Below are 11822 nucleotides of genomic sequence, written 5' to 3'. Positions count from 1 at the left end.
AATCACAACCGGCACACTTTGTTTCCGTCGCCCATCCCTTGCTAATTCAAGCTTTCTGGTTTTTGTCGGACACTGAGCGGAAGCTATATCGTGATCATCAGATTTGCATAGGCCGCATTTGAATTTCACCTCTCCCGATTCAGCTATGCATTCTAGGTGTCACGAAATCGGCGCACATTTTTATCAAGCCGGCGCGGCGCGAGGCCCCCGCGGCGCCGCATGGACGGTTCCACAAAGTTGGAGAAAAATTTGGAGGACGCTTAAGCTTCGCCTTCAAGTGTGGAACGCGATAGCGTTTTGCACCTCGTTCGCACCGCCCACTCATTCGCTCGGTATGCTCTTGAGTCACACAAAGACATAGTTTTCATACTCAACACTTCTAGGTGCACTGTACAACTTTTTTCTAATTATTTGTTCAAACAAGTGCTTCTCACAATCTACATTATCGCACTGTGTTGTGCACACTACAACGTTTCTTGCTCCCGTGTACCTTTAGCGTTCACAAGCACTGAGTATGTCGGAGGGCGAAAGCCGGGAAGCGACGCGCCATGAAGGCGGACGCGATCATGGGGCTGACGCCTTGATGGGATCGTCCTCTATCTCGCTTGGGAGCACCACGCAGAAGCATGATTCCTCGGAAGCAGCTCGGCACACATCGCAGGGGACGCTTTCCCAGCAGAAGCGCTACGGCGCAGTGATCACGTCAGAGGCGTCCAGCATCAGACGCTGCACCTAGCAATCGCGCTGTGAGCGGAAAGAGGAGCCGCGTCGCCTAAACACCACTGTTCGAGTGACGCACGCTGGATGTTTGAAGGGGAGAGAGCGAGAAAACTTATTAAACGCAAGGGTATTGGGGCATCCTCGCACCGGTACCCGCGCGGCCCGAAGGGGAGAAGCGGGTGAGCGAAGATAGTGATCTAAAGAAAGGAAAGACGCTTGATTCTACAACCCGTGAGGGTGCACGGCGAAACGTCAGGGGCGAGTGGCGCGCCACGTGTCGGGGCAGCGCTGCACATTGCGAGGAGGGGTTCTGTGTTTGCCGCAAGATGGCTCTGCATGTGCGCAGAGCGCAGAAGAAATGTAGCGGAAACGTACTTCGCTACTCGTGTAACTGCGACTTCTGTAAAGGCCTGTTTACACTAGGCCGATCTACGTCGGCCGACCATCGCCAGGCGCGTTTTTTGCGTGGTCGTCGTGCTTGTCACACGGCGCCGACGCCGACAGCGCGCCGATGGCCGACCGACGGGGATGTTGGTTGGCCGACGCCGAGAGCGAAGCGATCGGGCTGCCGTCGGCCGATTTCCTAGTCACACGACGACGCGATGCCTCACTACCCGCGCCGACCAATAGCATTCGCTGCCTTCACCTCGCCCCGCCCACAGCCGCGTCTCTTGTCTGCTGCAGACCCCGAGGCTACTGATTTCGATACCTGCTTCTCGCTTTTTACTACTTGTTCACCAAAAAGCGCGCGCATTCGCTAAATGAATACTTCATGATAATAGTAAACGCTTTGCCATTTCCCGTGTGAGCTAGAAATTTTAACGGGAATGCGCCGATGACGACGAGTGCATGCCATCGCTGCTGCAGTTTACATATGTGTGCATACACACACGCTGCTCGTTTTCATTTCAATAAACAGCCTGCCGGGCTATACTTTACTCGGGTATTTTCTCTTCCCGTGCTATGGCTGCACATTACGCATTTACGCAATGCGATAACTCCGCAAGAACCACCGATGAGGCGATATACCGCATGAGAAATGTTTGAGATTTGGTTGTTGACATCGCACGAGAGCGGCGCTTCCTGCTAATTGTATTTGCTTTCTTAGATGCCATCAGTGCTCGATTCTGATTCCTTTTAACCGGAAGTATGCTCGGCAACCATTTTCATGAATTAAAATGGTGTTATTTGCGTCCCGCGAGTGCCGCCGACTACTACCAGCCGCCCTCAACTTTGCTCGGCAGACCGGATTACGCCGGCGCTTTACGCTTTCTGTACCGGCGTCCCGTGATAAAAGCAAACGTCAGTCTTAGGTCACTATAACCAAACCTACCCTCGATGATCATTTGCACTCGTTAAAACATTATAGTTTACTCCCCACGATCGTCGAAATCACACACACGATTCCTGCGGGCTCGCTAGGCCTACTCGCCTTCAACGGGGCTGGCGTCGACTCATGTTCAACGAAAAAAGCACACCCGCGAGTGTGGAAGTGTGATAATATGAACCGCCATCCTTCATTGCCTATATTTTAGAATGTATATGACACAGGGAAGCGCAGCCGCGCACAGTATGTCGCTCGTCGGCCTTTCATTTTAGCTTGCTCGACGATCTGCCGAGGACTGATCGGGCGACCGCCGGCCGATGCGTTTCGTCGGCGTCGCTGGTCTGGGAACTTGTCACACTACGACGACAGGCGGTCGTTGGTCGTGCTGGCGTCGTTGTCGGCCTAGTGGGACTGACCGGTGCATCAACGACGGGATCGGCCGACCGACCCGCCGACCACCGACGTCGGCGTCGCATCGGCATCGGCGTCGCGTCGGCCTAGTGTAAACGGGCCTTAAGTAACATGCTCATAATTACCGATATACACCGCAGTATAACGTTCTACGGGACGTTTCTAAGGCAACACCGCATTCACTAGAAGCGCTTTTGTACCGCTTTCAAGCATCGAACTCGTGGCTGAGTGCTCACTTCTAGTTCCGGCCACCGGCGTGTACGGACGCAGAAGCATGAGCTCCGGCGGAGCGGCGTTTGCGGCCCAGGCCGGCCGCCGAAACAGGTTTTTTGACGCTTCGGCTGACGAGTATCAGGTGATTCTGCCAAGTTTGCCAACCGGGCGCATTGTGCTTAATACTGTTTTCATGCATGGTGATGTGAAGGCGCGACCGTACCGAGTTGAAGACTTCAGGGACGCGTTGGTTCGTCTTGGATTGCTCCCAGAGGTGGTCGCCCTAGGGGCGTACCAAATGAACCACGTTTGGGCAGTGACGTTTAAAGACGCCGAGGCCACACGTAAGCTGCTCGCTGTCAATGATGTGAAAATGAAGGACCATCGCTGTGTAATCGTCGACCCCAACGACCAGGGCGTCCGATTAAATATTCACTGGCTGTTGCATGGCGTTCCTGACGAAGACGTGCGAGCCGCACTGTTGCCGTATGGGACGGTGTCTGACATCGCAAGAGAAATGTGGCGCGCACAAGGCGTCACCGACAAAGGGTCAACTACGCGCACCGTGTCCCTAAAGCTGAAGACAGGGGTGAAAATTGACGACATCCCACACCAGCTGAGAGTTGCCGGTGAGCCAGCGCTCGTCGTCGTTCCGGGCAGGGCTCCTCTGTGCCTTCGCTGCAAGACGACGGGTCACATCCGGAAGAAGTGCCAGGTTCCGCGCTGCGCTCGTTGTCGTCGTTTCGGCCACGATGAACCGCAGTGTGTAAAGACGTATGCAAACGTCGCAGGGCCCGTGAGGAACGACGACATGTCGGAACATCTCATGGACGAGGCGGATGCGGAAGAAGCAGCTAAGGAGACAGGCACCAGCTCAGCAAAAACAACGGTCACTCCCCCCTCCCCAAACGCGGACGAGGTCAAGGAGCAGGGTGTCAAGAATTTGCAAGCGTGTTCCGTCGGCGTCGCGGCCGCTAAGGTGGCCAGCAGCAGCAACTCAACTGGGGACAAGGAGGTCAGTCACAACACAGTGTTCATTCACGAGACAGACAGCATGGTCGAATCTGAGGCAGCGAACTCGGCAGCGGTAGCGAAGCGGACACACGACGACACGGAGGACCGAACACCAGGTCACGAGAACGCAGACGTCGATGACCGCCGACAAAGACTTCCGCGGCGGTACGGCGGGCGTCCTTTCGGCCTAGGCCGAACTTGTTAGAGAAAAGAGGGGTGGCTGCACCGCTCCTACCTCAGACTTAACACCTGCCACCATGGAGGGGTGCTCGGCCACAGACATCACTAAAGGTATGACCATGCTCCCGAGTATTCGTTCATCAGCAATGATTTGTCTAGACAAAGCCATTAGATTCGCGACTATTAATGTTCTAGGACTCGCAGCAAGGCGCAAGCAAGGTCAACTGTTTCGTTTGGTTAGCGAGCTGGAGCTGGACGTCATCGCGATTCAGGAAACTAAAGTTGATGGTGAAGAAGAAACCGGGAGAATGGTTAGCCTTTTTACTTCAAGATACAATGCCGTTGTAAGAAAAGAAGCCAACAGTCGGCGAGGCCCCTTAATTGATCTGCTTGTAGCTTACGGGGGTCTCGGTTCTGGCAGTCTTGAAGCCATAGGTAGCGTAAGAGGGTTCTAGCACAGCTTTCGCCCTCGCTCTTGATCACGTTCTACGTGACGCTGGCGGTAACAAAGGACGTTTTACGTCCGCCGCCTTGGCTGAGGGTGGCGCTGGTGAACACTCTCAAGGTTCGTATACAGACAACATAAATACCCAAGAAAGTAGCAGGGGGGACAGCGGCCGATGTAGCTCAGTTGGAAGAGCACCGGACGCGTTATTCGGAGGACGTGGGTTCGGATCCCACCATCGGTACGTTGTTTTTTCTTCTACTTTGTGTTCAATTATCTTTCCCCTAAACAGATTACATTACTAATATCTGTAATTATCCAAGTAAACATTAAAAAAAAGACAAAGTACCATCCCCAACGCTTTCCTTGGCCTCGCCGACTGTTGGCTTCTTTCCTTCATGTATTATAACGAGCACCCTCATTTCCCATTAATTGATCTGCTTGTAGCTTACGGGGGTCTCGGTTCTGGCAGTCTTGAAGCCATAGGTAGCGTAAGAGGGTTCTAGCGCAGCTTCCGCCCTCGCTCTTGGTCACGTTCTACGTGACGCTGGCGGTAACAAAGGACGTTCCACGTCCGCCGCCTTGGCTGAGGGTGGCGCTGGTGAACACTCTCAAGGTTCGTATACAGACAACATAAATACCCAAGAAAGTAGCAGGGGGGACAGCGGCCGATGTAGCTCAGTTGGAAGAGCACCGAACGCGTTATTCGGAGGACGTGGGTTCGGATCTCACCATCGGTACGTTGTTTTTTCTTCTACTTTGTGTTTAATTATCTTTCCCCTAAACAGATTACATTACTAATATCTGTAATTATCCAAGTAAACATTAAAAAAAAAGACATAAAGTACCATCCCCAACGCTTTCCTTGGCCTCGCCGACTGTTGGCTTCTTTCCTTCATGTATTATAACGAGCACCCTCATTTCCCCTTAATTAATGCCGTTGTAAGTCATGCAGTTGGAGCAGCGGCTGGTTTTGTGCTGTTTGTGCGTCAGTGCCTTGGTGTCACAATTCAAGCTGTCACGACTTGTGCGTATGGCCGCTTCGTTGTTTGCGATCTCGTGCTGTATTCATACGAATGGCGCATCATTTGTGTTTATGCACCGAACAGCGTTGGCGAAAGGCGCGATTTCTTTGAAGGTATTCGTCAGTATCGCAACTCTGAAAGGCTAACTGTGATAATGGGAGACTTCAATTGTGTACTCTCCGCATCAGATAAAACGAGTAGAAGGCCGCATAGTGATGCCAGCACCTGTGTTCTCGCAGAATTGGTAAATGAGTTTAACCTTGTTGATGTGGCTGGATGTCTGGAGGGTGGACGAGCTGCTCAGTTCACTCATTTCCAGGCCTCTAGCCACGCTCGACTCGATAGGATGTACATATCTCTTGATCTGGTGCCTGTATGCCACGAATACCACGTTAAGCCAGTATCGTTCAGCGATCACTGCTTGGTCATCGTCACTATCGCTGGGAACAAAACTAAAAGTCAAGGATTTGACTGGCAAATGTGGAAGTTAAACTCAAAATTATTATCTGATGACAGTTTCCAAGCCGACGTTGAAAGGCATATAGCAAATATGAATGACAAAGGCGTAACAAAGTTAGGGGCTAAATGGGAGGTTTTTAAACAGAATGTCAAAATGACAGCATTGGAAAGATCGAGCGCTATAGCCAGACAAGAAAGGGCCGAAGAAAGGTCCCTTCACGTGAATCTACAGCGTCTAATCGATGTGGAAAGCAATAACCCCGGTTTGTTCATAGACGACATACGAGCCCTTAAGGGCAAGCTGAACTGCGGCTGAGCTTGCCACGCAGGTCGAGGGCATCTCCTTTGCGACCGGGACCCCCACTCAGTCGAAGGGTGTCTGGGAGTGTGCGCACCGTTAAGGGCGCATCGTTAATAATCCTCATAATTATTAACGGGCGACACTAGGTTAACTCTATATGGACAACATTTTTGCATATGACCGTCTCTGTAGCACCTGTTAAATTGCAGAGGCCTAGGTTTGTACATTTTGAGTCGCACTGTTCGGCCGTTATAGTAGAATCTGGCCAGAAGAGTGTCTGGTCCCTGTAATGTGATCAGAAAAGTTCTGTTTCCCTTATGACGTGCGGCTAACACAGTATGTATTCCTGATTTGAGGTCTCTGGCTACCGTCTTCGGGGAATCTTGTAGGCCTAGGTCATATATAACACAGCACTGAGTGTTTGGACGTGACGCAAGTCTGGACAGGAAGATACTCCTCTGCAGTGACTGGAATCTTTGTTACTGTGCTCATTTTGCGTGCATCTACAAGTGTGGCTAAATGCACTGTGACAGCGTTAGATGCCGTGTGGCTTACAAACCCCTGCTAACCTATGGTAGCAAGTGTTGCGACTATCACTGTATGCATAGTTCTGATGGGTATCTTTGTGATATAAATCTGCACTGTTGGTCTGCACTGTTGTTGGTCTGATATGCACCCTGAAGGATTGCTGCAAGGCTCGAGTTGGATAAACAGAAGCTAGCTTATCAGTGGCAGCCCTTACCTTCTATGCCGGTGGTGCGTTGACTGGCAGCCAAGGTAGTTTGACCAGCCGGGGTATCCGTTGAGCTGCGGCCTCTGTCTGAAATGGAGGAAAGCAATACCTGAATTTAGGCTTGTAGCAAACGCAGAGCGAATATAGAGAGCAGCGCATCCGGTGTCACGATTAAACTTCCCCGTAGGAATCTCCGCGACTGAGACCGTGAAATTGAAAAATTATAACAATGATTTATTTTGCATTAAAAGACCGAACCGCTGCAAAGATTGCTGTAAATGAGCGGGAACGATGCATATACCTGGAAAATGTCATTATAATCCTAGGAGGTGGAAAAATGCGGAGTTGTCCTTTAAAGTGTTAATCGTGTCTATCCGTTCGAGCGACCAGTCATTAAGTGGGACTCGTGCAGTTGAGGCAGCGCTGACGGCAGACATAACAATGTAGTTGGAGGCTTTTGGTTCTGACCCGAGCGCCATTTCATGCGACGTCTTGGGAGATCTGTTGTAGAGCGGACGCTGTGCGGACGTGTTCCGCATGAGCTCCCGCCTTGAGACCGATTTTCGGCGGAACGCGCTGTGCCTTGGACTTGCTTTTTGTGGAATCGTCTGCAGGCAGTTGCCCTGTACCTGTGGACACCATATTTTGGCAAGTGTTCCCCCCTTTTAGGGTTTTTTTCACGATTTGTACTCGACCACGGTGCGGCAAATCAGGCCTAATCATTAGGCCGAGCCGACGCCTGCGGCACCGGGCTCCGGGGCTGTGACTTGTGGTTGTGGGCCTTTGCGAGGCTGAAGACAATGGAGTACTCCGTTGGGGGAGAATCTATAACGCCCGAAGAGTTCGAGGCAGGAGAATGGACCTGGGTTTTGAAGGCGCAAGATCGATTCAAGAAGTCTGTGTACGGGGATCACTCCGAGAGTAGGCTTACCGAGAAACAGGCGGGCAGCGACGGGCGCCAGACGCACGGAGCAGCCCAAGTCAAGCGGGGGAAAGCGCCGGTGTGGAAGAAACGAGGACCGTTTCTGAAGATGCCAGCCAAGGATTTCAAGGCTTTGTGCCGGCCCAAGAATTGGGACTTGAGTATAGTGACGCCGAGGGAGCTCGGATGTGCCTTGAGAGCGGCAGCGGAGCTGACGAACGCGACTGCGGTGGAAGGAGACCTGGTGCGGGTCAATGAGACAAACAACACGATGACGGTGAGCACGCCGTGTATGAATCGTAGTGGGGCATATGCGAACGTAAAGACGCTCAAGCTGGGCGGTCGTGACCTTGAGGTTTCGGCGTACGTGGCGGCGCCGGAGAACTCTGTGCGCGGAGTAATTTACAATGCGTACAACGGATGCCCATTGGCAAAAGTTCGCGCAGGATTCATGAAGAAGAATGAAGACATGGACATTTTGGATGCCAGACCTTTGGGCAAGTCAAAGGCGATTCAGATCACTTTCGGCGGGAAGCGCGTTCCCCGGCAAGTTATTTATTGGAACTGTCTGTACGTTGTGATCCCGTATAGAGAGTTAGTCGAGACCTGCTATAACTGCAGATGAGTGGGACCTCGGGCGGACGTTTGCTATCGTCCGAAGACTAATCTGTGTCGCCGTTGCGGGAAGGAACATCCTGCACCACCGGACGGAGAGTCGCTGACCTGCACGCCGGACTGCATCGTGTGCCATGGGGCGCACAGCACGGGAAGCCGCAACTGCAAGTTTCGTCTAGCCCGTCAGCAGCCGACGGGTCCGCAGCACAGCAACGAGGACAAGAGCCAAACTGGCAAGGAAGAGCGGCGTTCGCAGCACAGCAACGAGGACAAGAGCCAAACTGGCAAGGAAGAGCGGCGTTCGAGGCCCAGGAAGCGGTCATCTAGCGGTGCGAGAGGCGATAGCAAGAGAAGGGAACGGTCAGCTTCCTTCCCGTCACTGCCCGGACACGAGCCTGGCAAAGGAGGAGGGCAAGGTTCTGGTCATGAAAGAAGTCCAAGTGCCATAAGGAAAAAGGTGAGCTGGCCAAACGCGGGCTCCCAAAATGAGACTGCTCGAGAGAAGGAGCTACAAAGGCAGGTGTTGCAGCAAGCCGAAACTATCAAAAAGATGGAAGCTAGGATGGCAGAGATGGAACGTGAGCTTAAAACCGGCAGAGTAGAAAGGGTACAGACGCCGCTGGCCCAGGCCCCACAGAAAGCGGCGCAGGCGAACGCTTCTAGCGTGGACAATAACTGTACAGCTGTGGAAGTGGAGAATCGGGGGACGGTCAAAAGGCCGCCACCGGCAGATGAGGGAGCTCATGCAAAGAGAATAGCAGAAACATCGGTGGCGGACACGCCGCAGCCAGTAGTTAAAGTCACTAGTCTTAGGAGGGACATGCTTACCCTTGCGGAGAGAGTAGGAAAACTGGAAGAAAGACAGGATAGGTTGGAAGGTCGGGTCGACAAGATCGAAGCCAGACTTGGCAAGATTGAGGAGCGTCTTGACGCCTTCACCAATGACTTAAGGGGTTTCCAGACCCAAGTAATGGGTATGTTTAAACACCTAAATGCTATGCTAGAGGCTAGATTGCCTCCCGTAGTCGGCCAGGAGCCGATGTTAGTGAACCTAGTGCCTCACCATGGCCCCTCGCCAGCAAATTGAGGTTTGGCAGTGGAACTACAGGGGCTTCGGTCGCAAGCGGGGGAACCTGCAGTTGCACATACAAAATCTAGATAGTAAGCCGGACATTATAGCTTTGCAGGAGGCTAGCGGCTCGGTTAAATTACCGGGATTTAAGACATTTACACCACCAGAGATTGATCGAGGGGGCGTATCGAGCGTCTTTACGGCCATGCTAGTCCATCGTAACACCACAGTGATTCAGCATACCATAGATAGCAGCAGGGAGGACTACGTCCTGCTAGAGATTTTACCCAAAAGAAAAGGCGATAAGAGTCTCTTTGCTCTTAATGTATACTCTTCTCCAAAAGATAAGGGGGTGGGCTTGCCAGACCTCCTGATAAAGACGCAACGGCTAGCGGCCAGGTCTCAACTCATCGTGGTGGGGGATTTCAATGCACCTCATCCGGAGTGGGGCTACATCCGAGCCAGCCCGAAGGGAAATAAACTTTGGCAGGTTGTCCAGGACCTGCGATGGACGATCTTGAACAACCCGCTAGATCATACAAGGATAGGCAACAGCGTGAGCATAGACACCTCTCCAGACCTCACATTTGTGAATGGTATCAGGGATGCAAAGTGGGTAAACACGGGACAGCCACTGGGAAGTGATCACTACATCCTTTCCACGATATTTAGTGCTGCTAAGCACAAAGACAAGGTGAAAGGAACTCGAGTGACGGACTGGGACCGATTTCGGGAAGTCAGAAATGATACAGTGACCGGGGAAATCGAGGACTTAGGAGCCTGGGTTGAGGCATTCAAGCAGGCCATGAAGAGTACCACAAAAGAGGTTCCAGCGGAGGAGGAGGGCTCTACGGCTGACTCCAGATTGTTACACATGTGGGAAGCACATGCGAGTCTCCTTCGGAGGTGGAGGAAACAAAGGCATAATGGTGTGCTCCGTAGAAAGATGGCCAAGTTAGAACGAGAAATCGAAACGTACACATTGGAGTTGCAGTGCAAACAGTGGGGGCAGATTTGTGACCGGATGAATGGGCAATTCGGATGCAAAAAAAAACATGGAAGTTGTTGAGGCACCTTTCAGACCCGACGGCAACCAAATCTGCGCAGAAGGGGCAAATGGCTATGTTAGTGCATCGGTATCAAGGCACGACTGGGGAGTTTATACATGAACTCCGAAGACGTTACATAAACGCAGAGGCGGGCGGTTGCTTGCCGGATTACTCGGGAGAGGAAAACCTTGAATTAGATGCAGACTTTACGGTGGCGGAGGTGGAGTTTGCAATGGGTCAGCTTCGTACCACGTCAGCAGCGGGTCCGGACGGGGTTACTAATAAGATGCTGAGGAATCTGGATTTCAAGTCAGTAGGGGCACTCACGAATTTGATGAATAAATTTTGGGTGGCCGGGGAGATTCCGCCAGTGTGGAAGCATGCTAGGATTACATTTATTCCTAAAGCAGGGAAGAAGCTCTGCATTGAGAATCTGCGTCCCATCTCGCTAACGTCGTGTTTAGCCAAATTGATGGAGCATGTGGTCCTGAACAGGCTTCAGGGTTATGTAGAGAACAAGGAGTTGATACCTGAAACAATGATTGGTTTCAGGGCTAATTTATCAACGCAAGACGTCATGATACAGCTAAAAAAAGACGTGGTTGATCCTGGGTACGGCACGGGCACCAAGGCTATCTTGGGGCTCGACCTAACTAAGGCCTTTGACAATGTTACCCATGAGGCAATATTGAGGAACCTATCGGACATAAGACCGGGGGGTAGAACCTTCCGGTACACCAGATCGTTTCTGGAGGGTAGGACTGCGGAGATTATAGTCGGAGAAATGAAATCGGATCCCTACCATTGGGGGGCAGGGGGACACCGCAAGGGTCGGTATTATCGCCGTTCCTATTTAATCTCGCATTGATCAAGATACCACCCAGGCTGCAAGGGATATCGGGACTTAAACAATACATTTTATGCGGATGACATTACTCTTTGGGTAACAAGAGGCAGTGACGCACATTTGGAAGAAACTCTACAGCACGCGGTGGATATTGTTGAGGAGCTAGCAGGGGAAGCAGGACTCTCGTGCTCTCAGCCCAAGTCCGAGGTTTTTGTGCTGAGGGACAAGCCAAGAGGGATACATGCGAGGCACTATGTGCCGTCACCGCCTTTAGAGGTCAAAGTGGGGGGCGTATCGGTCGCTGAGGTCCAAACGATCAGGATCCTGGGTATGTATCTGCAGACTAACAGGAAAAATAGCGAGTCCTTGAAAAGGCTTAAATATACAGTCAATGCTACCGTGAGGCTAATCAGCAGAATCGCTAATCGTAAGAGAGGTGTTATGGAAAAGGACTTGTGTAAGCTGGTGCAGGCGTTTGTGCTCAGTAGA

The 11822-nt window shown here is 52.0% G+C and overlaps 1 protein-coding gene across 1 annotated transcript in view; it reads left to right on the top strand.

The window, feature by feature from the left end:
- The first annotated feature begins 2732 nt into the window (after positions 1-2732).
- The window catches only part of LOC146208999 (uncharacterized), a 190752-nt gene continuing 181662 nt past the window's right edge, over positions 2733-11822 (top strand). Inside the window, exon 1 of the mRNA XM_084579752.1 lies at positions 2733-3537. Coding sequence (XP_084435878.1) covers positions 2733-3537 — 805 coding nt within the window. The remainder of the gene's footprint in view (positions 3538-11822) is intronic.

The sequence above is a fragment of the Amblyomma maculatum genome, chromosome 1, assembly GCF_055883805.1.
Source record: "Amblyomma maculatum isolate TAMU_Amacu chromosome 1, ASM5588380v1, whole genome shotgun sequence".
Classification (NCBI taxonomy): domain Eukaryota; kingdom Metazoa; phylum Arthropoda; class Arachnida; order Ixodida; family Ixodidae; genus Amblyomma; species Amblyomma maculatum.
Note: the sequence above shows the minus strand (reverse complement) of the source record. Positions and strands in the feature narration are given on the sequence as shown.